Genomic DNA, 25400 nt, shown 5'->3' with positions numbered 1-25400 from the left:
CATGTGCGCTGCTTTTGTTTGTCATTAAGGCGGACTAAGGGGGCTTTGATTGTTGGAAGTTTCTGGACATTCATTTGAAAGACACGAGGATCCAGTGCAAAAACTCTGAACATTTATTCTGCAGCCAAAAAATACACAAATGTACAAAGTTGATAATGTAAGGCAGGGAATTTTAACTCTGTTTTGACATAAAATGGATTGGCAGATGACATTTGGGTTATGGCTGCACTCTGCATACAAAATGACAGTACTCGACGGCTGTAATAGATGTTTTTAGGATCTTTTCTTTGAACAAGTTAGCCTCTGTATTTCTAAGTAAGACATTAAATAAATGATGCGTTTGAGGTAATCCTTGTACCTTAAAAACATCACGATTAAACAAATACTTGATATAAGATTAATATTGCCTTGTCTAATTTTCAACAGCAAGCCCTGGTGGGTCGTAACCATGAGAGGGTTTCAAGAAAACCACTGTCAATATAAATGAACACTTTTTAGGTTCATTTAATGTAAATTCGTCTTGGGTGGCTATCTTAAAAAGTTACCATGTTCCTGGACCTTTGATGGACAGCCCTGGCATATACGTTGTACAGTTTACAGCCCTTTAGATTGGTATCACTGCAAGTCTAGTAATCTATTTTCGAACTAGAATCTGACTTGAAAATAGATTCAATTCTAAACGTCCAGATATTTGTAAAAATGCAAATCAGCAGATTGGTTTATTTAGTATAAGTTATTTCCTGCCCAGGTAGAACAGGGAAAGTTGTTAAAGTGGTGACAGGTAGTCATCATTGTTAGTGATGATTGGCTTTTATTTTTATGATGATTTAGTCCAGTGCTTGATTTTAAAGAACTGTACAGTGTTAATTCAGTAAGTAGTGTATCTCTATTCTGTGCATAAATTACCTGTGCACAGATCGCATAGATAAGAGTATCCAGCAAAGGACTCTGACTCACCTGCAGACCCTGCCTAAGGGCTGCGTGCACAAAGAACTACTGATGGACAGAATGCAGAACAACGTCATACATTCACCCCAGTACAGAGGTCTCGGCCTAAAGCCATCATGTTTTTTGAACACCATGCCAGTGTGAACCCAGCCATATGCAAATCAGTCTTAATCCTGCGCCCAATGGAAGCAGTCCAGCCCGAACTGCCAGGCCAGGACCTCCCTGGACCGCAAACAAGCATCCTAGGACCTGTTTCGTGGTTTTACCCCTCATCAGCCAGGATAGCTTAACTCCAGTGGCATGGAGAGCAAGGGACTCGCGTCTAGGCATACCCGTCCCACTCGAGGTGACAAATGCAAAAACAACAATTGCTGGGCAGAATGCAGAACAATGTCATACATCCACCCCAGTACAGAGATCTGGGCCTAAATCCATCATGTTTTTGCTCCCAATGCCATTCCAGTATGAACCCATCTATATGCAAATCAGTCTTGACCCTGCACCCAATGGTAGCAGGCCAGCCCGAACTGCCAGGCCAGGTCCTCCCTGGACTGGAACCAAGCATCCTAGGACCGGTTTCGGGCTTTTATCCCTCATCAGCCAGGATAGCTTGACTCCAGTGGCATGGAGAGCATGGGACTCACGTCTGGGCATACCCGTGCCCCTCGGGATGACATATGCAACAAGCATTTGCAATGCATTAGGTCTCGCATTTACGCGAGTTTGAGCTATTGACAGTGCAAATAACAAAGCCTTTTATTTTTGTTTTAGTTTTTAAAACAGAAATAAAAGGCATTGTCATTTACAATGACAATAGCTTAAACTCGCGTAAATTCGAGACCTATTGCATTGCAAATGCTTGTTCTATATGACATGGACATGCCCAATGAATAAACTGCATCAGTGCAAAGTTATCTAAACAGTGTGTACGGTACTATTAATGCACATTGATCTTTTGCCTAAAGTATTGCTACGGGGAGCGTTGGAGGAATTTGGGGGCTCCAGAGGGGAGCTGACTATGACCTAGACCATGAGTGCACTTCTGGTCAAGAGAGATATCGCTAAATACTGGAGGTTTGAGGGTGCTCCGCTGCACAATGAATGGCTATGGAGACGGTGCTCAAAAATCGAAGAACCAAAGAACTGGTCCTGGGGATGCTTTCATAAACTCGAGGAGATTTGGGAGGCTTGCTGGGATATTTTTTTGCATTTTTATGGTCTGATCTTGCCATGGTTCCTTGATTTGATGGAGCCAACACAAAGCGCCTGATTCCAATAAGAATGATATATGCATTAGTTACGTCTGCCAGTTGTTAATTCATAATACAAATAAAAATAGTTTTCTTAATTATAAATTGTACGTTTGAAAGTGGCTTATGCAGGAACTGTGGAAAATCCAAATAAGTCCAATTTGTAACATTCAGGCGTGAGGTGAATGGAGTGAGGCAGGAAAGCTCCATCTACTTCTGATTATAGAAGTCTTTGCTCTGCTTTCAGAAACATTTGGAGGAGCAATATGTGATTGGTTAGAGGAACATGCCAATCAGACGTCACTGTAGGATAATTATGCTGTCTTCTAATCTCTGATTGGCCACTCTTTCTTCAGCAGGTTACAGTCGCCTGAAATCTGTATCCATAGCTTCGCGCGCTAGCTTCACTCTATCTGTGTTAATGTATCTCCAGGTTACAGACCTCAAGGAGGTACCGGATCAAGTGAATTTGCCTCAGCCCAACTGGTATCACACCATGCAGGTGCACCGGGTCCGGCCAAAGCGGGCGCGAAGGCACAGCGACCCTCTGCACGAGAGGGAAGTCACAAAAGGGTTCCAGTGGGTAAGTCCGAGCCTCCTGCACTCAACTTGTAAAAAAAACACTGCCAACAGTGCCAAAGCAAAAAAAAACTACCGCCACTTTAATATCCCCAAAAATTTAAGAAATGCCACAAAAGGATGTTCAATCATTGCATTTATCTGCCCCATGCTTCAATTAGACAGCACACTGCTGGTTTGTGAATTCTGACTACAATAGGTCCTCAATAAAACATGTTATGTTATGTTATGTTAGTGCTATTTGTATTGCGCACGGCTGCTCCAGCGAAGGAGCGTCCCGGCGCACCGACAAGGTGGCGAACACAACACAACTGGGGAACAGAAATAATTATTAAGAAATTGGGGAGTGAAGGATTTAACAAAGCTCAGAAAATAAATGAGTTTTAGCGGCCTTGCGGAAGGAGAGCAGGTCACCAAAGGTCCGGAGTTTCAAAGGGAGAGCGTTCCAGAGTGCGGCTGCCCGCACCTTAAAAGAGCGACCCCCCACCCGACTGAGTTTGAACCGAGGGGCTACCGCTAATTCTTGGTCTAGCGAGCGCAGAGTGCGGCCCGGGATGTAAGGGCGCAAGAGTTGGTGCAGTAAGGGAGGTGATAGGCCCTTCAGAATTTTGAAGGAAAGGCACAAAACTTTAAAGTGGATCCGCTGCCTAACGGGTAACCAATGCAAGGCTCGCAAAGATTGACCGGCCGAGCAAAACCTAGGAAGACCTATGATCGCTCTGGCCGCAGCGTTCTGCACTCTTTGAAGTCGGGTTAACTCAGCCTGGTTTAATCCTATAAAAAGGGAGCTGGCATAGTCCAACCGTGCCAAAACCGTTGCTTGCACCACCAATTGACGAGTTGCGGCATCGAAGTATTTAAGGGCAGGGCGCAGATTGCGCAGGATGCCGAAGCAGCAAGCCGCCGTCCTTTTGGTGTGGCCAACAAAGTTGAGGGAAGGGTCCAGCCAAACACCAAGATTTTTGATCTCCGCAACCGGAGTGGGGGTCGGCCCCAGCTCACATGCACACATACTTGAAGCATAGTTGCTAATAAACTTGTAGATTTCTATCTGCTTACTTTCATGCCACAATGGTGTGGGCACCATCGGGGCTTTGCATGTCTGATCTCCTGTATCCTTCTCCCTGCACAGCAAAGGAAGGGGCTGCCGTTCGGGACCACCTCCTCATACCTGAATTTGGAGAAGCTCGGTGAAGGGTCATACGCCACCGTCTACAAAGGCATCAGCAGGTGAGTGTGTGTTGTGTAAGAGTGTAGACTGATAGAGCACACTGAATGAAACTGAGTCTCTCCCAGTGCTCATGCTGGTGAGAGAGACAGGTGGCAGGAGAGATATCTCTCTTGACAACGAGTTAGCCTCTTTCTAAACACTCACTGTTCTGGCACACAAAGGATTGTGGGCAGATAAGGGAATATTGCCAAATAAAGTGATTTTCCTGGGATCACACGGTTTAGCGCAGAAGGAGGCTGGGTTACAACTCAACAGCGTGAACACTAAAACAAAATCTTAGGAGAGAAAAGCAAAAAAATTAGGAAGCTTTGCCATTCTACTGCGCCCCCTGCTGACAGAGCAAACTCATTGCAATGTATCACACAGAGGCTGGGCTTAGTATGTCGAGATCATTCCAGATTTTCATTAATGCGATTTATCAATGGGATTGATGCATTTTGCAGCTATCAGTGGTCTTTAATCCTGTACAGTGTCTGAAGGGGCAGGTATTTGGGACTGGTTATCTGTCCCAATGGCTAACACGCTTGCCCCATACAGACCCAGCGGGCAGGAGCCACCATTATCTAAGACAGAGACCGAATCACGTCTGGAACCCTCTACACTACAAGGAAGAAGGTAGTGCAGGGCTCGAGTCGGGGTACCACGCGGGTGGACGGCGTCCCCCCACTTATTTTACCGGGTGGACGCCGTCCCCTCTGCCCAAAAGCTGGCCGCATTGAGGGCTTCACCAACGTGAAGGAGCTGTATGGAAAGATTGCCGAGGCTTTCAAGATTCCCCTCTCGGCGGTGCGTATACTTTCACCACTAAGTATGGTGGGTCATGGATTACACTGGGAAGGAGCATGGCAGCTGCCAGGGGGCACATGGTGGTAGCGGGTGTACTAGGCTACAAGAAGGCCCCTTAGGAAAGAGTGAACTGTGGCCAATGGTCAGCGCCTGATCTGGTGAATGTGCTGTAGATTTTGGGAGAGCTGAATTGTAGCTGAATTGTACCTGCCCCCATCGCCGTGTAACCTTGACGGGTCGATTCACAGAGCTTTTCACAGAACCGCTCCCAAAAACACACAGAGAATGACGCTACATTCCACAGTGTGTTAACGTGGTCCCCCAAGTGAAGCGGGTCTCCCTGTAAAAAGAGCGGACTACCTTTCGGGACATCACTTCCTGTTGTGACATCACTTCCTGTGACCACCTAACTTGGAGCGTTCCCCCACTTCTTTTTTTAGGACTTGTGCCCTGAGGTAGTGGGTGGTAAATGTGGCATCTTCATGAACATGTGACACTCCAAACCAACCTAACCTCTCTGAGGCTGCGGGGAGGAAGCAGGTTTCACCACAGGGGCAGGACTGGCTTTCCAAGGCACTGCTGGGTACAACTGACCTGGACAACTGTGTAGCAGACTGTGGGAAAATGACTTGACCCTTACAACACCACGCCTTCGAACGGAAGACCTTGGAAGGAAGCTTTATTCTGACAGAACAAAGGGACAGGTCGAGCCACCGACGTGTCCAGAGAAGGCTGCGTTTTGGCCTTTCATGGTCCATATTTTCCATATCATATAAAAGGACGGACCCTTTCATGTTAATTTCCCTATGAAACAGGTCACATTGGGTGTTGCGTCCCTCATTGCACTGTGCTGACACGACAAGACCTCAAGGGTCATCGAGTTAAACCGTTACAGAGAATTAAATTTTAAGTCCTCTGACATACGGAGCCTTTCTATCATCATGCAAGGTAACCTCCCCCGCCCCCCCATACCCCCCCCCACAGGCAAGGCTGACCTTTGCTCTCCAGGGCCTCTCTGCTCCTTCTGGGTCCCCCACTTTAAATGTGTCAGATGCGGAGGCTGCACCTTCGGAGACTAGGGGCGGGCCCAGAGCTCTGGAACGACCTCCCACTTCCCAGCTTTTCTAATTGTATCTTGTTTAAATACTCCCTTGAATCTTACTTGTTTTCCTGATTCTTCTTTTTTATTGCCTGTTGCTAGTTCCAAAATGTTTTGCTGAATATGCGCTCAATAAATAATAATGCCGATAATTTCAATGATAAAAATACCAGTATAAAAACATTCTTGCATACGACCATGATATTTCTATGCCGGTCCTGCTGTTACAGAGGATATGACCACAGCAACTGGAACTGTGGGATTTTGCGGCTGTGGACCTTTCTGTGTAATTATGATTTTGCCACATTTGCCACATACACTGTCATCTGCAGCATAATCTGCAGTTTTTACAAAACACTAAATGTTGTTTCTAGGTCATGTATGTATCAAAAGTTACCCAAAATGTGGTGAGACGTGTTACTGCTCTTGGAAAGGTTGTCTGGCTTCCTTTCTGCTGCGTATTGCTGTATATGGTTGTTATAAAGCGAAACCTTTGCCCAGTGTTACACTATGTAAAAATGACAAAACGATGAAGTAATAATATCACAAAATATGCTCCATTCCCCAATTTGGCTTTCATTCTTACATAATTTAGTCAACTCTGCTGCATAATTCTGTCCTCGTCTGCCGCATAATTCCAGTGGCCCTGGATATGATTTATAAAAGAAAAAAGTATGGATCATACTATTATATTGACTACCCAACAAGCTACTTCCTTGAGAAAGTCTGCTGCCCTTAAACCACTGACTTGTGTAAAGTCCACCTGCGATGGCCACTGGTGATGCTTTGCGCAGCTGCCTCACCCTGTGATGGGGGAAGGCAGTATGCGTGGGAATAAAGACACTGTTTCGACTCATTCGACTTGTAAAAAGTATTGAATCCACAGAAAACTTTCACTGGTGTCGCTTGCTGTTTTGGTTGCTTCTTTTTCATGGGAAATGCCCAATTACCCCCATATCACAGCGCAGACCCCCTGTAGACCCCGTTCTGCTTGTTGTTCTTTCCCCTCTCATTTGCCCTCCCTTTCCTTATGCCAGTCCCAGTTTGTTTCTAGCTCCATGGTCCGGCTCCTTTCACATGGCCCATGATCATTTCCTGTCCTGCTGTCCCCCTGCTTGCATTTACTTGCAGCTTCTGCCAGTCCCTGAATTTCCCTCCTTCGTCTGCCCTCCTACTGATCCAAGCCTTAGTGACGCTGTGACGTTTCTCCGTTGTACGTCCTGGCTTCACTATCCATTCATCTTCCCCACCTCTTCAGCACCCTGCTTTATGTTTCTGTGTCACCTCCGCTTCTTCCGCTGTGTCATGTCTCCCACCTAACACTTACTCTGTTACTCTTTTCTTCACCTCCTTGCCCTTTCCTCTTGCTCGCCTCTCACCATTGCTCTATCTCAACCATCTCATTCCGCCTGACAGTGTTGGAAACATTCCTGTAGACCTCACCCCCTGTCTCCAAAGAACTTCTCACCTCCAAACTCTAGTCAACTTCCTTCCTTCCTTCCATGCTAACTTCCAGTCAACTTGCGCCTAAACCCCCTTGGTTTGTCCTAGTTGGCTCCTAGCCTCTGCTGTCCGCGCCTACCGTGTAACTCTGTATGCTAAATCCAACGCGGCATCTATTTATCTCTAAGTCCATTTTGTATAACACTGTGCTTAAATTGTAAAAAAAAAAAAAAAGTAAGTGCCAGGACCCTGTCAGGAGGCTGCTGCAGCTCGCACCACCCATAGCACCTGCCAGCGCTGCCAATAACTGTACCAACATAAATACAGACATCACACGCTTACGAGTGTGACAATTCCAGGCCCCCCAAAGTTATAAGAATGACTGGGTGGCAGGTATTAGTCATTTTTAATGTATATTTAATTAATAAACAACTGTTGTTGTGCTCATCTCTAAATTAGACACACAGTGCCACCATGTGGCAAAGTGTCATAACTCCAGCTGTAGACAATTAAGTGCCGGTGCAGAGCACAGGAAACCCCCTGCTCACATTAAGCTCTGATAGCACATTTTATGTAACCAAACATCTTGGTGGAATTGCTCACTGCTCTTGATAATGCCTGGCCTGACATCTGCAGCCTGTAGGGGATAGGTTGTACTCTTATTCAGTGTGAATGCTCCACTGTGCTCTGCTCTAGGACTGTACCGTAAAAATACCCAAATGAATTCAACAGATAGAATTTACATTGCACCTTAAAACAACTGTCACACTGAAACCGCAGGACCCTCAAGAAGCCATGTTTTATTTTACTGGTATGGACACAGATGCCTTAGTCGGCTACCCATGGTACCCCACCTATATTTAAAGCTCCCACCTCCTTTGGTAGAGTGACAGTTTGTCCCTGTGCGACTGGACTGCCATGTGTTCAGCCCTTGGTATTCTTTCTGCATTAATGATACTGTACATTATTGTGATAAATGCAATTGTGATCAAAATGCATTAAATTGGTACATAAAAGACCATGACGTAGTTGTCCCGTGGTGCTAAGTAACCTTTGCTCACATATGCATATATATTGGATAGCAGACGAAACGTATTTACTTCATAGAACATTGCCTTTCCTCATGAAAAATTGCAACAACCTTCTGATCCTACATTGTGCCAGAAATGTGACTTGTAGAAGAATTATTCTTCACCGAAAGTAATCAATTACACCTCTAAATGATTCCCTGTCTTCAACTAGGGTAACTCCATCATCTCATGCTGGATAAAGTGGGCACCAATCGAGGGTGGCGTGAACAGAGAGTATCCCTCCTCACTTCTTAGATAGGGGACTCTGTCCTGTTAGTTGAGCTGATGAGCCACTGAAAGCTCAAGCAAGGCTCGAGCTTGAAGCCTCGCTCTGGCCCAGGCTCAGCTCGAGGTCCTGTTGGACCCTCAAGTCAATAACGAGCCAAACTTTCATGTGGCTTCTACCTGTCACCCGTCCTCTACCCAGGATGTGGCATTAGGGTAAGAGCTGCCGTCTTTGGATCTGGGGAACCGTATTCAAGACTCCGCATCAGCTCTACATCCTGTTATTCTTGGCAAATCACTTAATCTCCCTTGGTCTGAAAAAAAATGAATATGACCTTGTGTAATGAAACTGGCAGTGGCAGCTCCTCCACTGAGGCGGAGGAGAGCCGCCCACTGCTCTCTGAGCAGTTCAAAAAATAAAATGATAATAACACAGCGTTATTATCGTTTTATTTTTCTGTGCTGACTCAGTTTGTTCATTTTAGGCGTGGGCGGGGCTGGTCTGTCCAGGGCAAGGGGAGGAGTGGTGGGCACTCTCTAAGTGCACATGACAATTTGGCGAGCTGTCTTGGGCTGGCCAAACAGACATGCGCACTTAGCATTTCTCCACCCGGCTGTGTTGCACAGCCGGGTGAAGACCAGTCTCAGGTTCCAAGTCCCTGTCTGAGCAACGATTCAGGCTGCTCAGACCAATCATGAAGCTGCTTTCATGCTGGTTATAATATTACCAGCATGACATCAGCGTCGGGATTGGCTTATTGGAGTCTGGGAGCCCGTGTGCTTTTGTACATCGACCGAAGAGGACGGAGGAGAAGCGGTAGCTGGCTGGTAAGGGCATTTTTCTTTTTTTCTACCCCGTCCAACCCATACTTTTCCATGGCATCTGCCACTGGAAACTTATGTTCTTGTAAACCGCTCCATACCTTTGCGTCCAGTTAGGGCTACATAAAAACTGTAGAAAAATGTACAAAGAGGTAAAAACAAAGCATTAACATAAAACGGAAAGAAAAATAGATACCCGTTTAGGGGTTGATGTGTGCAAAATGAAACCAGATAAATTGAGACTTCCCAGCTTCAATTGCTTAATCATAGGCAGATATTTTATTTCACTAAAATTCCTTTTTTTTATATTTGCGTATGAAAACATTTTTAAATACATGAGTTCAGAATTCCAGTTGCACAAAAAACGTTGGTGTTTGATTTAATAGAATATAATATTGCTCTATAATAACCTGGGCCACATACAGATTCACATAATAACTGCCTTCCTTCTTGGTTTACTAATGGTATGGCCCACAGTGTGAGGATGGGAGCGGGAATAGTTCAAAGTTAATGTTTAAAAACTATAATTTTAGTGAGTGCTTCTCAGTACAGTGCTACAATGTGATATATTAATGTCAATACTTCCACATGTTAAAGAAATACACTTTCTTTGAATTTTGAAGAGACTTTATTATGTTTTATGTGATGTTTGTTGTATGATTTACATAGTAAACATTTTAGGGCTTGGCTCTGCACGGGCTCTGAGAGTCAAGCCAGACAATTGGCTTGGTTCTGGCTCACCTCTCCCTGTTCATTCTGTGGCCCGTCCACCTCTTCTTGTTAGCCCTGGATTGAGTGTGGTGTCTCAGTGTGAGTGGAATCACTGTGTTACTTTGTGTCTCACCTCCATGACTTTTCACTAGGGCATTCATTACATGCTCTCTCATAGACGTGCAACATGGCCTCATGTGGGGGCCTATTTACAAAGGCAACTATTAAGCCTATAGCATTATTTTACATAACTTTGTGAATTGTTTCCAAAAAACATAAAATGTGAATATTCAGGGAACATAAATATATAAGAAGTGCAGAAAAGATTGTGCCCTCTTGCACGTCTACTAACAGAAAGTTGCACGTTTCAGAGCCAATTACAAAGCTGTGGAGAAGTATATAAAAGAGAATTCTTGTAGTGCTACTTCCTGTTGTTATTTTATAAAATCAGCCCCATTGTGTATTTAAAAAAAAGTAACATGGTAAAATATGCAATAAATGGAAGCAATAATACAAAATCTAGAAGAGAGAGGTTATAAAATACAACCTTATGTAACAGTTTAAAGGAAAGTAGGCTCTGGTACCATACAAATGAATGATTATTTAGATAATATTTAGAGTAATAATGAGAGAAAAGAGAGAGAAGTGAGAGAAAGGGAGAAGGAAGAAAAAAGAATAAAGAGAAAAGAGGAAGGGAAGTGAGAAAAATTAGCAGATAAAAATAAGTGTAAGTGAAAATGTGTACATAGAAAAGTAGTAAAAGGTAACCAAAGTAATTCGGACTTAATTCTCTGAGCTACAGATGAAGAAGAAACAGTGGAAATTCTATGTTCGTTACAAATAAGGTTCCATAATGTTAACATGCAAATTTTGGAATTGTCTTTCCAGCAAGTAAGAATAACTTTAAATGCAAGAGCAATAAAAAGATCAAACAGTATCGGTTTTATCACTATATCCTGAAAATCAAACGACATGGATCCAAGAAAAACATTTTGAAATGATAACGGACTATTGAAATGAAAAATCTTGGAACATTTGGCCCAGATGGATTTCCAAAATTTTAGGGCATTGGGACTATGGAAAATCAAATGAGATAGTGTACCATTGGTAGAAAGGCTTGACCAGCAAAGGGGAGAAGAAGATTGGTTAATTTTGTGCAAGAATACTGGTGTTCTAACAGCTCTATTTGAAAGAAAAAATAAAGATTGAATGATTATTGCAGCTCTAAAGGTGGAAAAAAGTTTATGCCATAATTTGTCCCACTTTTGAGGAGAAAGAGTGATGGACAGATCAAGTTCCCAAGCTAGTTCAATAGGGGATTTTAGTCTTTCAGAGGAAGGAGTAGATAGAAGTTTATATATTAAATGAGGCTTTGGGATTAGAGTCAGCAGAGATGTTGTGTAGAGGGGATAAGAGAATAAATGGAGTATCGTTAATAGGAAAGTTTTTAGATGAAAGAAATTATTGAAGTGCCTGGGATGATTGAGAGTATTGAGGTAAGCAGAAGGAGGATAAGTCATAAAGGTCTTGTAGTTTATTGAAAGGCAAAACAGAGTTATGGGATATAAGTTGGTGAACATATAAAATATTCTTTTCTTTCCAGTGTTTGAAGTAGAATGATTTATGACGAAACCTAATAAATTTGTTGTACCAAAAAAAGGAGGTAAGGAAGGCCTGATGAAAGTTGGATCCATCCATAAACAGCGAGTGTAACAAGTATTGGGAATGTTTTAAAATAGGATATTTAGATATGAAGGTACAGTTGCACATAAAATCGATGTCATAGAAAGAAAAATCATGTAATGGAGAGCGTTCAAAATTGATCCAACTGGGTATTGGAGAGTCATGGTAATGTCTATTTAGTGCATAAGCTTGTCTAATTAGGAAAGCAGTGTAGTAGAGCTTAAAATTTGGGAATCGAACACCCCCTTTATTCTTTAGTTTGATTAATTTTGTTAAAGCAATACGAGCAGGTTGATTGTTCCAGAGAAATTTAGTACAGATGGAATTAATTGGGTTAAAATAATAATTGTGAATTTTAAAGGGTAACATAGATAGCAGAAATAGAATAAGCGGTGCAATCATCATTTTAATGGTATCCAACCTGCCCCACCAGGACAGATGACTATGAGGAGAGTACATTTTGAATCTTAGTTTTCAAAGCAGTAAAATTATGGGTAAGAGTTTGTGGAATGGTAGAAAACCATACACCAAGATATTTAATTTTAGATGGACACCATTCAAGTCAAGTCAAAAGCTTTATTTCGGTTATTTGCTAACCATAAAAGGCACATAAAATATACAATACATTATCACAAAAACACCAACCATTTCATCATATGCAAGTGCAGGATGAGAATACTTAGAAAGTATGGGCACAAACGTGGGACATGGTTTCACTGATCCAGGCAGTTTCTCAATCTAATACATAGTTTTAAAAACTCCTTAATTTGGAGAATACTGTCTCTGTGCAAAAGCTGCAAGTACAAAAGTGCCGGTCTGATTTGTTTAAAACCAAGTTTTTTTAAAAGAGTCACTAAATATTGTTTGCGTGGAAATTCATAAAATTTACATAAAAAGATAAAATGCAGCATATCCTGCGGAGACTTTCCGTCGCAGCCGCAGGGCGCTGCCAGTTTATTAAAAATAACACACTTAGGTCGAATAAGCAGGTGATGGAACTGGTTGAACCTAAATCTGGTCAGTAAAAATTTCTCATGTGAAGACAAAGACCCTTCCAAATATGGTTCGATGGCCGCAGTAGTCTTAAGCATAACAAACTTTCTCACACTTGGTTTCTGAAGCTCCACTTCTTCTCTCATAATCCTCTTGTCCATCAAAAATGTTTGTTTGATGAGCTCCAGATCTCCCCTTGTAATTAATTGTGGATTGGCAAAGAGTTCAGGGCGACCAAGTTTATCGAAATTTGATTTTAGGTAGCTTAGCCAAGGAGAGCTCAGTGCTTTGTCCAGCAACAAGAAGTCCTTGATGATTAAATGTGTTAGGGGTATGTTCTCATTTAGCCAAATTTTAAGCCAAAACATCAAAGGGCGTAAGGAAAGCAGATCACATAGATATTGAGACCCCAACTCCTCGTGTACAGCGAGGTTAGCCGTACCAGGGGGGACACACAAAAGACGCTTCATAAATCGATTTTCAGCAATCTGTAATTGCTCTCCATTGACATACCCCCAAATTTCACTACCATAGGATACAGTTGCCACAGACTTAGCATTGTACAATTTCAACATAGCACAAATTGGCTTTTTCCCCAGTTTAGTGGCAAAATTAAATATTGATGCGTTAACCCTCACCATTTCACCTTTTTTCTTTGCAAGATGAGGTTCCCACTTTAATTTTGTATCGAAAAGGACTCCTAAATAAGAAAATGTTTTAGTTAGAGGGATTATTTCTTCACCAATCCTAAAAGGGAAGGGTTTTTTTGGTTGCTGACCAATTTGTAATACAAAAGATTTAGTATTATTTACCAAGAGGTCTCTATCTCTCATGAATGTATTAAACGCTGTTAACAATGATTGAAGTCCCCTCTCTGTTCTAGATATAAGTACTGCATCATCTGCATAAAGAAGTATTGGAATTCCACGCCTGCCAACTCTTGGGCAGTCAGCACGAACATCCTGTAACACACCATCTAGGTCATTAATATAGAAGTTAAAAAGAAAGGGGGCCAGGATACAACCCTACCGGACACCCTTTCCAATACTAAAATTATTTGATACACTCAAATCCAGGGAATATCTCACATTGGCACTGGTGTTACAGTGTAGGGCAACCAAAAAATCAACCAAACCGCTATCAACCCCTTTCAACCTCATGGACTGCCACAGCTTTCCCCGGTTGACACAGTCAAACGCGGAAGACAAGTCCATAAAGGCAAGATGAATGGTACCTTTCTGTATTATGGTATATTTGCTTAAGATCAGGAAGAGGTTAAGGCATTGAGTAATTGTCGATCGGCCTTTACAAAATCCGTACTGCGAGGGAGACATGATATTCTTTTCCTCCACCCACTCTAACAATCTTTGCAGTACAATTCTTCCTACAATCTTGACCATAGAGTCTATTAAAGAAATCGGTCGATAGCAGTGTGGGCTACCCCTGTCACCCTTTTTAAAAACCGGGACAATTGTAGAGACACCCCATGATCGTGGGCATCCTTCTTTTGCAGCTGCATTAAAAACAGACTCTAGAATGGGTGCCCAAAAACTAGGATCAGATTTAAATAAATCAGGGGGAATCCCATCCGGGCCGGGAGCTTTTCCGCCTGTGATACCCTGTATGCCCTCCAAAACTTCACCTCTATTAAAAACAATCTGTGCACCAGTGTTGCTACAGACAGAAGTTGTATCCATGTCCCCTGTGCAACAATACAACTTCTTAAAATGCACTTCCCACTCCTCCTTAGATATATAGCTTTCAGTACCATTTCCCGGGTCCTGTATCAAGAATGGTTTCCTCATCAAGGCCCAGAAAGCTGTGCTACTTCCAAGGGTGGCAGGATCTAAGATCTCTAACCACGCCTCTTCCCTGAGAGATTCCTTATGTCTTGTAATAGTATTTTTGTAGATCTTTCTACACTGCTGAACATCAGCTTTTATCCTAGGCTTAGATGCCAGTGCTACTCTTAAATTTCTGGCGGCTTTTGAACAATCCTGATTAAACCACCTAGGACCTTTTATGGAATCCGATTTTTTTATAGGTACTGATAATAACTGAGATACCTTCACCGCTAGACAGTTGAAGGCATTTAGGACAATGTTTGGGAGTGCACCCTCTTGTGTGCATAACGAAATTTCGTCAGCACAAGTGGTTTTAATTTCATTGTACAGCCGATCAGGGGTTACCATGGACCATCTCAGTCGACGTCTGCCATCTGTGGTATTCACCCTACCAATAAGGGGTTCCACTCTTTCTTTAGCTATCAGTGGACCCCTCATAAGAGCAGTGAGGGGATTGTGGTCACTAAATTCACTGACTTCAATAGAGAAGAATCCCACAAAAGACTGCATTACAGGTGTTAACAAAATAAAATCTATGAAAGTTGCCCTACCGTTCCCCTTAAATGTTGGGGTATCAAAGCACTTATTCGGGGCCATCAATGCCATCATAGGAGTTAATTCTAACTCATTAAGCATATCATTGAGGTGTTCCCCCTCAGTTGAGTGCTCAAAATGGAAATTCTCACAATACGGGCAATTAAGTTCCGTAATCATTTTAAAAAGAGGGTCTCCACAGGGATGAACATTAAAATCCCCGACCACCATGAGGTTATGAATACAATCCTTCATGGAGTTACTAATAAAAGTATTCAGTGTAACTATCTGACTAGAGTTAGTACTACAATTAGTGGCATTATAAAAATTTACCAGACCGGCCATACAGTTATCTCCAATTAAAACTAACCCAATAATGCCAGTGTGGTTTGTTATAATTCTCCGTACCTTACAACATAGTACTATAGAGATAAACACAACCAAGCCCCCTTTAGGTCTGCCCCTAGTAGTTGCTACTGCCGGGACAAAATAGGCCTTATACCCTTCCAGGAAGTAATTACAATCGATTGACCAAGTTTCCTGTAAACAGATAACTTGGTACTTTTTAATGTACTCAATCCAGTTGCAATCCTCCATTTTGGTACCTAGACCCGCAATATTCCAAGAAATTATATTGTTAGAGTTTCTGACAGCCGGGATACATTCCGTACATTCCAGATCCTCTGAGCCCCGAGTTGCCTGCCCAACGGATACCTCATGTCAGTCACATAACTCTAATCCCGAGAGGGCATCAAATCTGTTGTGAGTTACAATGTTAAAACCATTACCTCTCTGTAGTCCCACATTGTGTACATATTCCCCATTGGGAGGCAGTGACTGTGAGAGTATACGTGCTCTAAAGGGGCCAGGGGTTGGTGGATTTCTAATCAAATGGGAGTAAAAAAAACCCAGTGGACGTATACAAATACTATTAGGTATGTTGGCCAATGCAGCAGCTCTAAGTAAAACTGTGGCTGCATGTTGAGGATGCCTAAAATTGATGATAATGCAGTCACCATTTGTTGCCTTACTAGATGGTCCGATCCAGCTCACCCTTCTTGTTGTTAATATTTGATCAGCAAATTTAACAGGAAACCCACAATTCTTATTAAGCCAAAAGACCGTCCTATTCTTTAAAGAATCATGATTTTCTTCAGACACCTGATATGCTTGAGGCTGAATGGGTGGGACATTTGTAAGTACAGCCACATAAGGTGCACATTCAGGAGGAAGATTTACATGACGACTTTTCTTTACATGGCTATAGGGCAAATTTCCCTCAAAAGTTCCAATATCAGTGGTATTCTGCATAGTTAATCTCGTGGGATCCGATAGGACAGGTTCAGCAACAACCACTGTATTCTGCCTATTAATCTGCCTATTTGATAGAATATTAGGTACATTTCCTTTATATGTTCCCGGATCCTCCACAGTTAATTTATTATTTGCTGCATCTGATTTACCTGAGGCTCCAGCCAGGTGCGATCTTAGCAGGCCACCTAATCTTTCTACTTCTAAGGCCATTGTATCTAGTTTGGCTAGCAAAGGTTGCATCAATTCAGCAATTTTTGCCTCTATTTTTCCCTCCAGTGAGTGAAATAGAAGTGTTAAAGGTTCTGGGGCGATGTTAGAGCTAGTCCCGCCCATACCACTACCCTCTTCTAGATCCTTTTGCAATGCCCCACTATTAGAGGCTCTATTACCCCTCCCTGGTTTAATCTTGCAATGCTTGCCCCCGCGCTTAGCTTGTACCTTCCTACACAGTCTCACTGGTCTATGGTGGGGCGATAAGAGTGATGGCTCTTCCTCTATTAATTCAGATGCTGATTCTAAGTCATCTACAATCTGATCTGCGTGTATTTGTGCTGCATTAATTACAGCAGCCCCACTACCCCCATCCTGTCCATCTATAGGAGCTGTGAACACCAAAGGGGACGGTAGTTCTGCACAAACGTCAGAATCATTGCCTCGCCCTAGGGAAGCTCTACGGGTATTATTAATTTGGGTCACCTTTTGCACAAGATAGTTATCCATAGAACCAGCCCCCATGGTGGGTTTATTCATCTTGACCCTAGACATATTAACAACCCTAACAGTAATCCTTAGGTCCGGGCACGTTTGCCGGGGGCTATACCAAACAGCTAACCTCTAATAGCACCTACGGATATCCACGTTACACACACCGTATAATAACTGCACAAGTTCTGCCTTACATACGTACAAAGTCCATGGCCCACTCCTGTCTCTTCTGTCCTCTGAGGGCCTCAGAGGGCCCGCCCTTTGCCCGGGCTTAGCCCGGCGTCGCCCGCGCGCGTCCCGCGACGCGGAGGGAGCCTCGCTGTTTTAAGCGCCTCCGGGCGCGCAGGAAAGCGGAAGCGGGAAGTGCCGCTAGGAACTCTGGGGGCTGTAGTCCCCCCACACGGCGGCCAGCAAGGGAGATGGCGGTGAGGGAGACCACAGCGCTTCCAACCCCCAGGTAATGCAGAGGTGCGCAGCAGAGCGTCCGCCAGCCAGGTAGGCTCCTCCGATATGCCCCCGCTCCACCGAGGGAGCCTCGCTGTTTTAAGCGCCTCCGGGCGCGCAGGAAAGCGGAAGCGGGAAGTGCCGCTAGGAACTCTGGGGGCTGTAGTCCCCCCACACGGCGGCCAGCAAGGGAGATGGCGGCGAGGGAGACCACAGCGCTTCCAACCCCCAGGTAATGCAGAGGTGCGCAGCAGAGCGTCCGCCAGCCAGGTAGGCTCCTCCGATATGCCCCCGCTCCACCGAGGGAGCCTCGCTGTTTTAAGTGCCTCCGGGCGCGCAGGAAAGCGGAAGCGGGAAGTGCCGCTAGGAACTCTGGGGGCTGTAGTCCCCCCACACGGCGGCCAGCAAGGGAGATGGCGGCGAGGGAGACCACAGCGCTTCCAACCCCCAGGTAATGCAGAGGTGCGCAGCAGAGCGTCCGCCAGCCAGGTAGGCTCCTCCGATATGCCCCCGCTCCACCGAGGTAGCCTCGCTGTTTTAAGCGCCTCTGGGCGCGCAGGAAAGCGGAAGCGGGAAGTGCCGCTAGGAACTCTGGGGGCTGTAGTCCCCCCACACGGCGGCCAGCAAGGGAGATAGCGGCGAGGGAGACCACAGCGCTTCCAACCCCCAGGTAATGCAGAGGTGCGCAGCAGAGCGTCCGCCAGCCAGGTAGGCTCCTCCGATATGCCCCATTCAAAGTTGGTGTCAGAGAACATTAATTGATAACATAGAGAATTTAAAGGTAAAATTTCAGCTTTAGAGAAATGTAATTTGTATCCAGATACTTTAGAATATAAGTCAATCTCTTGTAAAAAAAGGGGATAAGGAGGTTAAGGGTTTTGAAAGGTAAACTAAGATATCATGTGCATAAGCGGATAATTTAATTTCATGGGAATTATGAATAAAACCAGTTATCAAAGGGTTATGGCGAATGCGCTCAAGGAAGGGTTCAAGAATAAAAGAGGAGAGAGGGGGCAGCCTTGTCGTGTGCCTCTGTGTAAATTAAAATAAGGAGATAAAAGACCATTAACAGATACAAATGCACGGGGAATGTCATAATTTGATAAATGAAATAAATGTGGGGCCGAAACCGAACCATTGGAGAGTTTTGAACATGAATTGCCAGTTTATGCGACAAAAAGCTTTTTTCGGAATCAAGAGATAGTGCGGCTAGAGGATCAGAGTAATTACTCCCCAGGGTAAGAATATTGGAGAACATTCTAGCATTGTCTGAGGAGAGCCTACCTGTAATAAAACGAGCTTGGTCAGGTTTAATAAGTAGGAGAATTGCCCCTTCTAATCTAGAGGCAAGAACTTTTGCAAACATTTTGCAGTCATAATTGATTAAGGAGATTTGGCGATAATTTTGGCAAAGGGAGAAACCTTTGTCAGGTTTAGGGAGAATTACAATAAGGGCATCAAGAAAAGAGCCTTCGGGTTTAGAGTGCACTATAAAGGAGGTAAAGAGCTCAAGTAAGTGTGTAGCAAAACTAGATGAAAAAGAGGCTATAAATTCAATAGAGAAGCCATCAGGACTAGGGCCTTAGCTCTTTTTGAGGATTTAATTGCATCTAATATCTCCTGAAGACTTCTATTCTTTTCCAAGAGAGCCATATCCTCTAGAACAGAGTTAGGAGAGGGGAGACCAGCAAAGAATAGTTTAATGTGCTTAGTGGTGGGATGGGTGTCGTCTGTATATAATGAAGGATAATAGGTCTGGAATATCTTGACAATATCTGAATCAGAATGCAATAGAGTGTAGGTATGGGTATTACGGATAGAGCCAATGGCTTTCTTTTCTGATTTGAATTTTAAATAATTAGCCAACATTTTACCCGCTTTGTTTTGACCGCCATGATATTTGGATTTTATCTTAAGTAAGGTATTACAAGCATTGGTTGTGGGCAATTTATTTAAGTCAGATTTAGCCCTAATTAGATCCCGGAGGTGAACAGGGGATTTGGAAGTATAATAAAAGTGCTCAAGGATCTTAATATGATTAAGGGAAGAAATGTAGAGTTTAATTACTTTTTCTTTCTAGCAGTGTAGGCGATGGTGAAAGCTCTAAACGAGGCTTTAAAGGCATCCCAATTGTTATGAATGGAAGTGTCACTTGACTTATTAAATTGAAAAAATTCTTGTATAAAGGAAGTGGCATTTAAAATAAAAGTTTGATCAGATAATAGAGAATTATTAAATCTCCATCTAGCCTGTTTGGGAGTGGTAAGGTACAGATCAAGGGAAACTGAGACCGGGCGTGATCTGAGATAAAAATAGAACCAATCTCAGATGATTGGATTGAGGGTAATAAAGGTTTTGAAATCAAAACGTAATCAATGCGAGACATAGTATGATGAACATTAGAAAAAAAACGTGAATTCACAGCTGTCAGGATTACTAGTTCTCCAGGCATCATAGAGTGGAAGAGAAGCAATAGCATGCTGAAATGTTTCATGAGGTTTAAATTTGCAATCTGTTTTCTATCAGAAAAGGGGTCAAGCCAATTATTAAAATCTCCAGCAACAATAATATTGGGGTTAGTAATTGAGGAGAATTTTTGTTTAATATTGTCCCAAAAATACGGGTCAAGTTTAACCGGTCCATAAATATTAAAGAAGGTGACAAGTTTATTATGAATCGTGGCATGAAATATTACCCATCGTTCACTCGCATCACTTTCAGATGATACAATTTGTAGTTTCAAAGTTTTATGACAAAGAATGGCAACGCCACCTTTACAATTTATAGCCGGTGAGAAAACAACCTGACCCCCCATTGACTCTTGAGGTTAAGAGATTCAACATCATTACAGTGGGTTTCCTGCAAAAAAGCAATCTGACAAGTTTTGATAAATGAGAAAGAACCTTTTGACGCTTGATGGGATGACCCAAACCACGGACGTTCCACGATACAACATTAAACATAATAATGTTGAAGGAACAGGGGTATAATCACATTGATGACGAACTGCAAAAAAACAACATAGAAGATGAAAGACACTGGTCATAAAAATCAAGAATCATGCAAAAAATAATAAGAACATGAGGAAACAAATAAAACAATTGTTTATAGAAATAATAAAAGAGGGGAAGGGTGACAGGTGAAGGAGGAGGGAAAGAGATAGAAAAAACAGAGAGAAGACAGATGGAAAAGAAGTGAAAGAAATAAAGAGAAACAAGGACAGATCAAGGACAAAAAGCCAGAGATGAGATATAAAGAGAAGGAAATAAGAGTCGGGCATGTCAGCACTCAAAAACAAGAACAACAACGGAAAAAGATGGGGCTGAAGGGGATAAAGAAGTGAAGGAATTATAAATATGAATAGGACATAGAGAAGGTAAAAAGAACAGAGACTGCAGCAAAAAAATACCAGAATGTGAAGCAACATCAAGTTAACTGAATTAAGAGCATTAAGCATTTGTGTCCATAGGAATTTTAGTAATAGAATGCAAAAACTGTCTTCATTTAGATGAATCCTCAAATGAACGAGAGATACCTTCATGGGTAATCGTGCAAAGACAGGGATGTAGGATGCCATAACGAATGTTCATAGATCTTAATTGCGGACGAAGAGCTAGAAATTCTTTGCGTCTGGCATTGGTCGCGTTGGAAAGATCCTGTGATATGAAGATGTTATGACCAAACCATACCAGACGGCTTTTTTCTCTAGCAACTTTTAATACATGCATCAGGTCAGTGAATTCTAGGAAAAGCATATTAATACCACGTGGTTTGTTGGAGTGAGGATGAGGATGACCAAGATGATGGGCACGTTGAATATTAAGAGGAGTTGAAGACTGTAGGTTGAGACGGCCGGACCCTCAACATTTTCAGGAAGACCATACAGCCAAAGGTTATTCCTTCTGTTGCGGTTTTCTAAATCCTCTGTATGGAGCTTTAGCTTATAGATTTCTTGCTCCAATAAGGGTACTTTAGTTGCCACATCTTGAAGATTGCTGATACGTTGTTCCATTTCGGACATTTTACTTTCCATGCTGATCCATCGGTCCTCAATCAGTTGAAGCTTTTCATTGGTGGTATTCATAAAAGGTTTCAAAGCACGAAGTTCATCTAAAATTGAGTCCAATACCGGATTAGGAGATGACAGGAACGGAGATGGAGGATCATTTTTGGCTCTTTTTGGTTTAGTACTAGATGTAGATGTCTTTGCAAGAGAGAGTTGATCACTGGTCATCTTGGTAAAATGAACTTGTCGATGAGTAGGTTTTTTATAAGTAGAGATCCTTCCCATAAAGATATATGCTCAATGACATAGAGTTTGGTGAGGATATGAAAGTGTTTAAGATGCAATGATGATGAATGACGCAATGCGATCCCATATACTTTGACTATGTTGTGTAGCAAGCTATAAAAAGAAGGAACTTCCAGGTAAAGGCCAAAAATGTGAAGTGCTTACAAAGGAAAATACCTCACATTGCACAAAAATGTATTTGCATCCTCTCAGGCACAAGGCATTTGTGGAGAACCAGGTTTATTCCGCTTGAGTAAAAAACTAGGAGAAAAACAGAGAGGGCGATCTATTATTGAGCCAGAGTCTCCAACCGTAAGGAAGTAATACAACTTGTGCACATTGCAAGGCATAGAGGAGACGGGGTGATGCCTTAATCACATTCCAAATACAAGAGAGCCTTCCCTCACAGGCACCACATTATATTCCATGTGCCTCAGAAGATGGTTATTTTAGCTGCTTGTTAATTATCAGCATATTACCTTTACTCAAGCATGACTGAGGCTTGAGGTAGCACAGGCACATTCAATAATATGGTGGAGCACTGCAGCACACCAAAGTGAATCACCGCTAATCCATATAAGGGGATTGAGTTTCCAGCAAAGCGCCCACTGCGCATACAAAATGGAAGCCGCTCGCGTCAGGAAAAACAGAGATGCGGTGAAAGTAAATGAAGCATGAGGTTCGGGCTCACCCCTTAACATCAATGTGTGCTGCCATGCGTCCGGAGGCTGGTTCTGGAAAGAGGACGCGAAGCGAGGTCACAAGGCGGCCGCAGTCCCCCTCGTAAGCTCCGTGAAGCGACGGAGCTCAGCAAGTACCCGCCATCTAGATGAGCGTGTAAGCCACGCTCCCCCCATTTTGTATTTTTTTTTAACGCAGGCAAGATTGGATTATCAAGGTCCCAGCAAAATTTTGTTCCCTGCTTCTACTTGGGGCCACCACTGGGTGGCACCCAAAGGGTGCTGCGGTACCTACATGACGGAAGTGGTGGCCCTGTCCCCACAACACCACAGCATCCTCTAACTCAGAACGGCCGAAAAGAAGGGCGTTGCAGAAGCTGTCACTTGCAGAGAGAAATATCTAGCATTTACACACGCATTGCTACATTCGGAGGTTAAAGAGGTGATAATGTCCAGAATTGGCTGAGGAAGGCGTTTTCTGACTAATAAACGACAGCAGGAGACCTACACATTAACATTAAATCACTCTCTTTAAAAACAGACATCAGGTGTTATTTGGGCAGTGCAAATGGCAGTTTTTAATCTATGAATGCATCAATTGTATTCACGTACAAAGCTAGTATCACAATTCTCACTATAAAATATCCATCACCGTTATAGAGAGAGAGAAATACACTAGTCTGGGGTTCTGTGCTAACCAAAATCCGGGGGTAGCTATTTCAGGCCATAACTTGGTATATATTTTTATATTTTGCATCTTAATATTAGTGTAGTTGCCATATAATGCGTTTTTATAAAACACAATACAGTATTTATTCACAACAGTCCTCGAAACACTGGACATCACTATTTGGTCAAATGAGGTGGAACATGTTTAATTATGTTGTTTCGAACATGACATTTTAGTGAAAAGTTTCTGGACCAAGAAGCGCATTCTGTCTGAGGGTTTTGGACTTGCTCTCTGGAATGCGCAGCTGAAAACAGACTCTGATCACAATTAGCAAGACCAGGGTTTGTTCACCTTTCATGAAGAGGCCGGGGTTGAAAAAACGGGAATTTGTGAAGTTTAGCACAGCGGTGGGATGCTTTTAATAGCTAAATACATTGCCCTGTTTGGAGACTAATTAACTGGTGGTAAGGAAATCAGACTCACTATCTCTCTGTCTGGATAAAAACAACAATTAACCCGAATTCTGTAATTTCCACGAAATTACATTTATGACATCAGCGCCATGAATTATGGGCTTAAAGTCACTACTTTTTATGAATTAAAACTCTGCAAATTTACAATATAATCTACTGGTTTATCCATTACTGCAAAAGATGCTTTCTGATAGTTGGGCATAGCGCGCCACCTACTGGCAATATAAACGATTACAGATGAATTGTGACAGGAACGTCTTGAGGATCATCAAAAAGGACCAACAAGCCTCGGTACTATTTATTATCTAATACATGGCATCACACCCTATTCAAGCGGAAGACTCCCGAATGGCTTTATTTTTGCTGTCTCCGACTAATATTGCCTCTGTTTCAATAGAATTCAAGGGGGGGGGAATTAATTCCCCCAAAGCACGTTGGCATGTATGTTATCTGTGCTTTAAATTGACCAACATATATAATGGGAGAGTACAGAAACCATGAAAATATTTCCCCCCTGTGAGGGGGTGAGGTCTGGAGCAGGGGTGGGGCTTTGAGCCCTTTACGGCCCTAAAAATACAGAAGGGCCCTGAAATGGACGGGGCCATGGAAAGGTGACGGAGCTTAGAACCCAGCACGTCCTCGGTTGACCTTCCTACCCTTCCCCAAATAAAGGCTTCTGAGGTTGCCGATAGCCCTGAAGGCTAAAAAAAACCTGACAGACATTGGGGGAGCAGAAGCTCCTAACATGAACTGGAGACACAGCAAGCGCAGAGGTTTCCGGCGCATATCGTGTTTCACCTTATGATATGAGCCCTTCACTGGAAGAGACGGCGTGACTTAAGTTGATAACGTGTGACCCACAATGGTACCCTGTGAGTTGGCAGGTCTGCCTACAGGCTAGAGTCTAACCCTGCACAGGACTACTCTGCCCATCACACACAAGCTCTGCGTGCTGGGCAGAGCTGGCCAAGAGCACCCCGGCATAGTATGTTTTGTTTATTAGCGATTCAAGTGGTGGGGGTGCATATAACTCACTGGCTGTGCTAGTAGTACCTTGGAGCGCTTGACATTGGATTCACTGCTTGTAACCCACGCAGCATAAGAGCACCAACTGTGCCACAGGACTCAAGTGGGGACTCCAGATTTCTAAACCAAGTACGTTGACTGCATATGCTGGCAGCTGTGCTCCTCTCAGGACAGAGTCTGCCCTGAAAAGACCATGGACAGCGGCAAAGGCCAAGACATTCAGTGAAACATCTTTTTATGGGATGATAACGTTCCCTACTAAGATCACACCATAACCTGCATTCATGATAAACCTTGCAATTTCCCTCCAAAAAATGAAGTTGAAGATCCATTAATGATGATGCAAAGTCTCACGAACAAGTTGAATTCTGCAGTTTTGGTTAGCCGTGCAGCACTAACGCCTTCTGAATCCACTGCTCTTGCCCCACACATGACATTACAGAAGTCGTCGCTAATGATCTACTCAGTGAGATCACTGATGATAGTAGCGCCTTGAGATGGTTTGTATATAGTGCGTTATCTTACTTTAATTTAATGCATCATCTCACATACGACACCACCAACCACACCACCTGTGGT

General features: G+C 43.2%; 1 protein-coding gene across 1 annotated transcript in view; it reads left to right on the top strand.

Moving 5' to 3' along the window:
• Positions 1 to 25400, top strand: part of CDK15 (cyclin dependent kinase 15) — a 521515-nt gene that overhangs the window by 119884 nt on the left and 376231 nt on the right. The window contains exons 2-3 of the mRNA XM_085646903.1: positions 2632 to 2781; positions 3910 to 4007. Coding sequence (XP_085503029.1) covers positions 2632 to 2781; positions 3910 to 4007 — 248 coding nt within the window. The remainder of the gene's footprint in view (positions 1 to 2631; positions 2782 to 3909; positions 4008 to 25400) is intronic.

This window comes from Triturus cristatus, chromosome 3_2 (assembly GCF_964204655.1).
Source record: "Triturus cristatus chromosome 3_2, aTriCri1.1, whole genome shotgun sequence".
Lineage (NCBI taxonomy): Eukaryota > Metazoa > Chordata > Amphibia > Caudata > Salamandridae > Triturus > Triturus cristatus.
The sequence above is the reverse complement of the archived record's forward strand: the minus strand, read 5'-3'. Positions and strand labels throughout refer to the sequence as shown.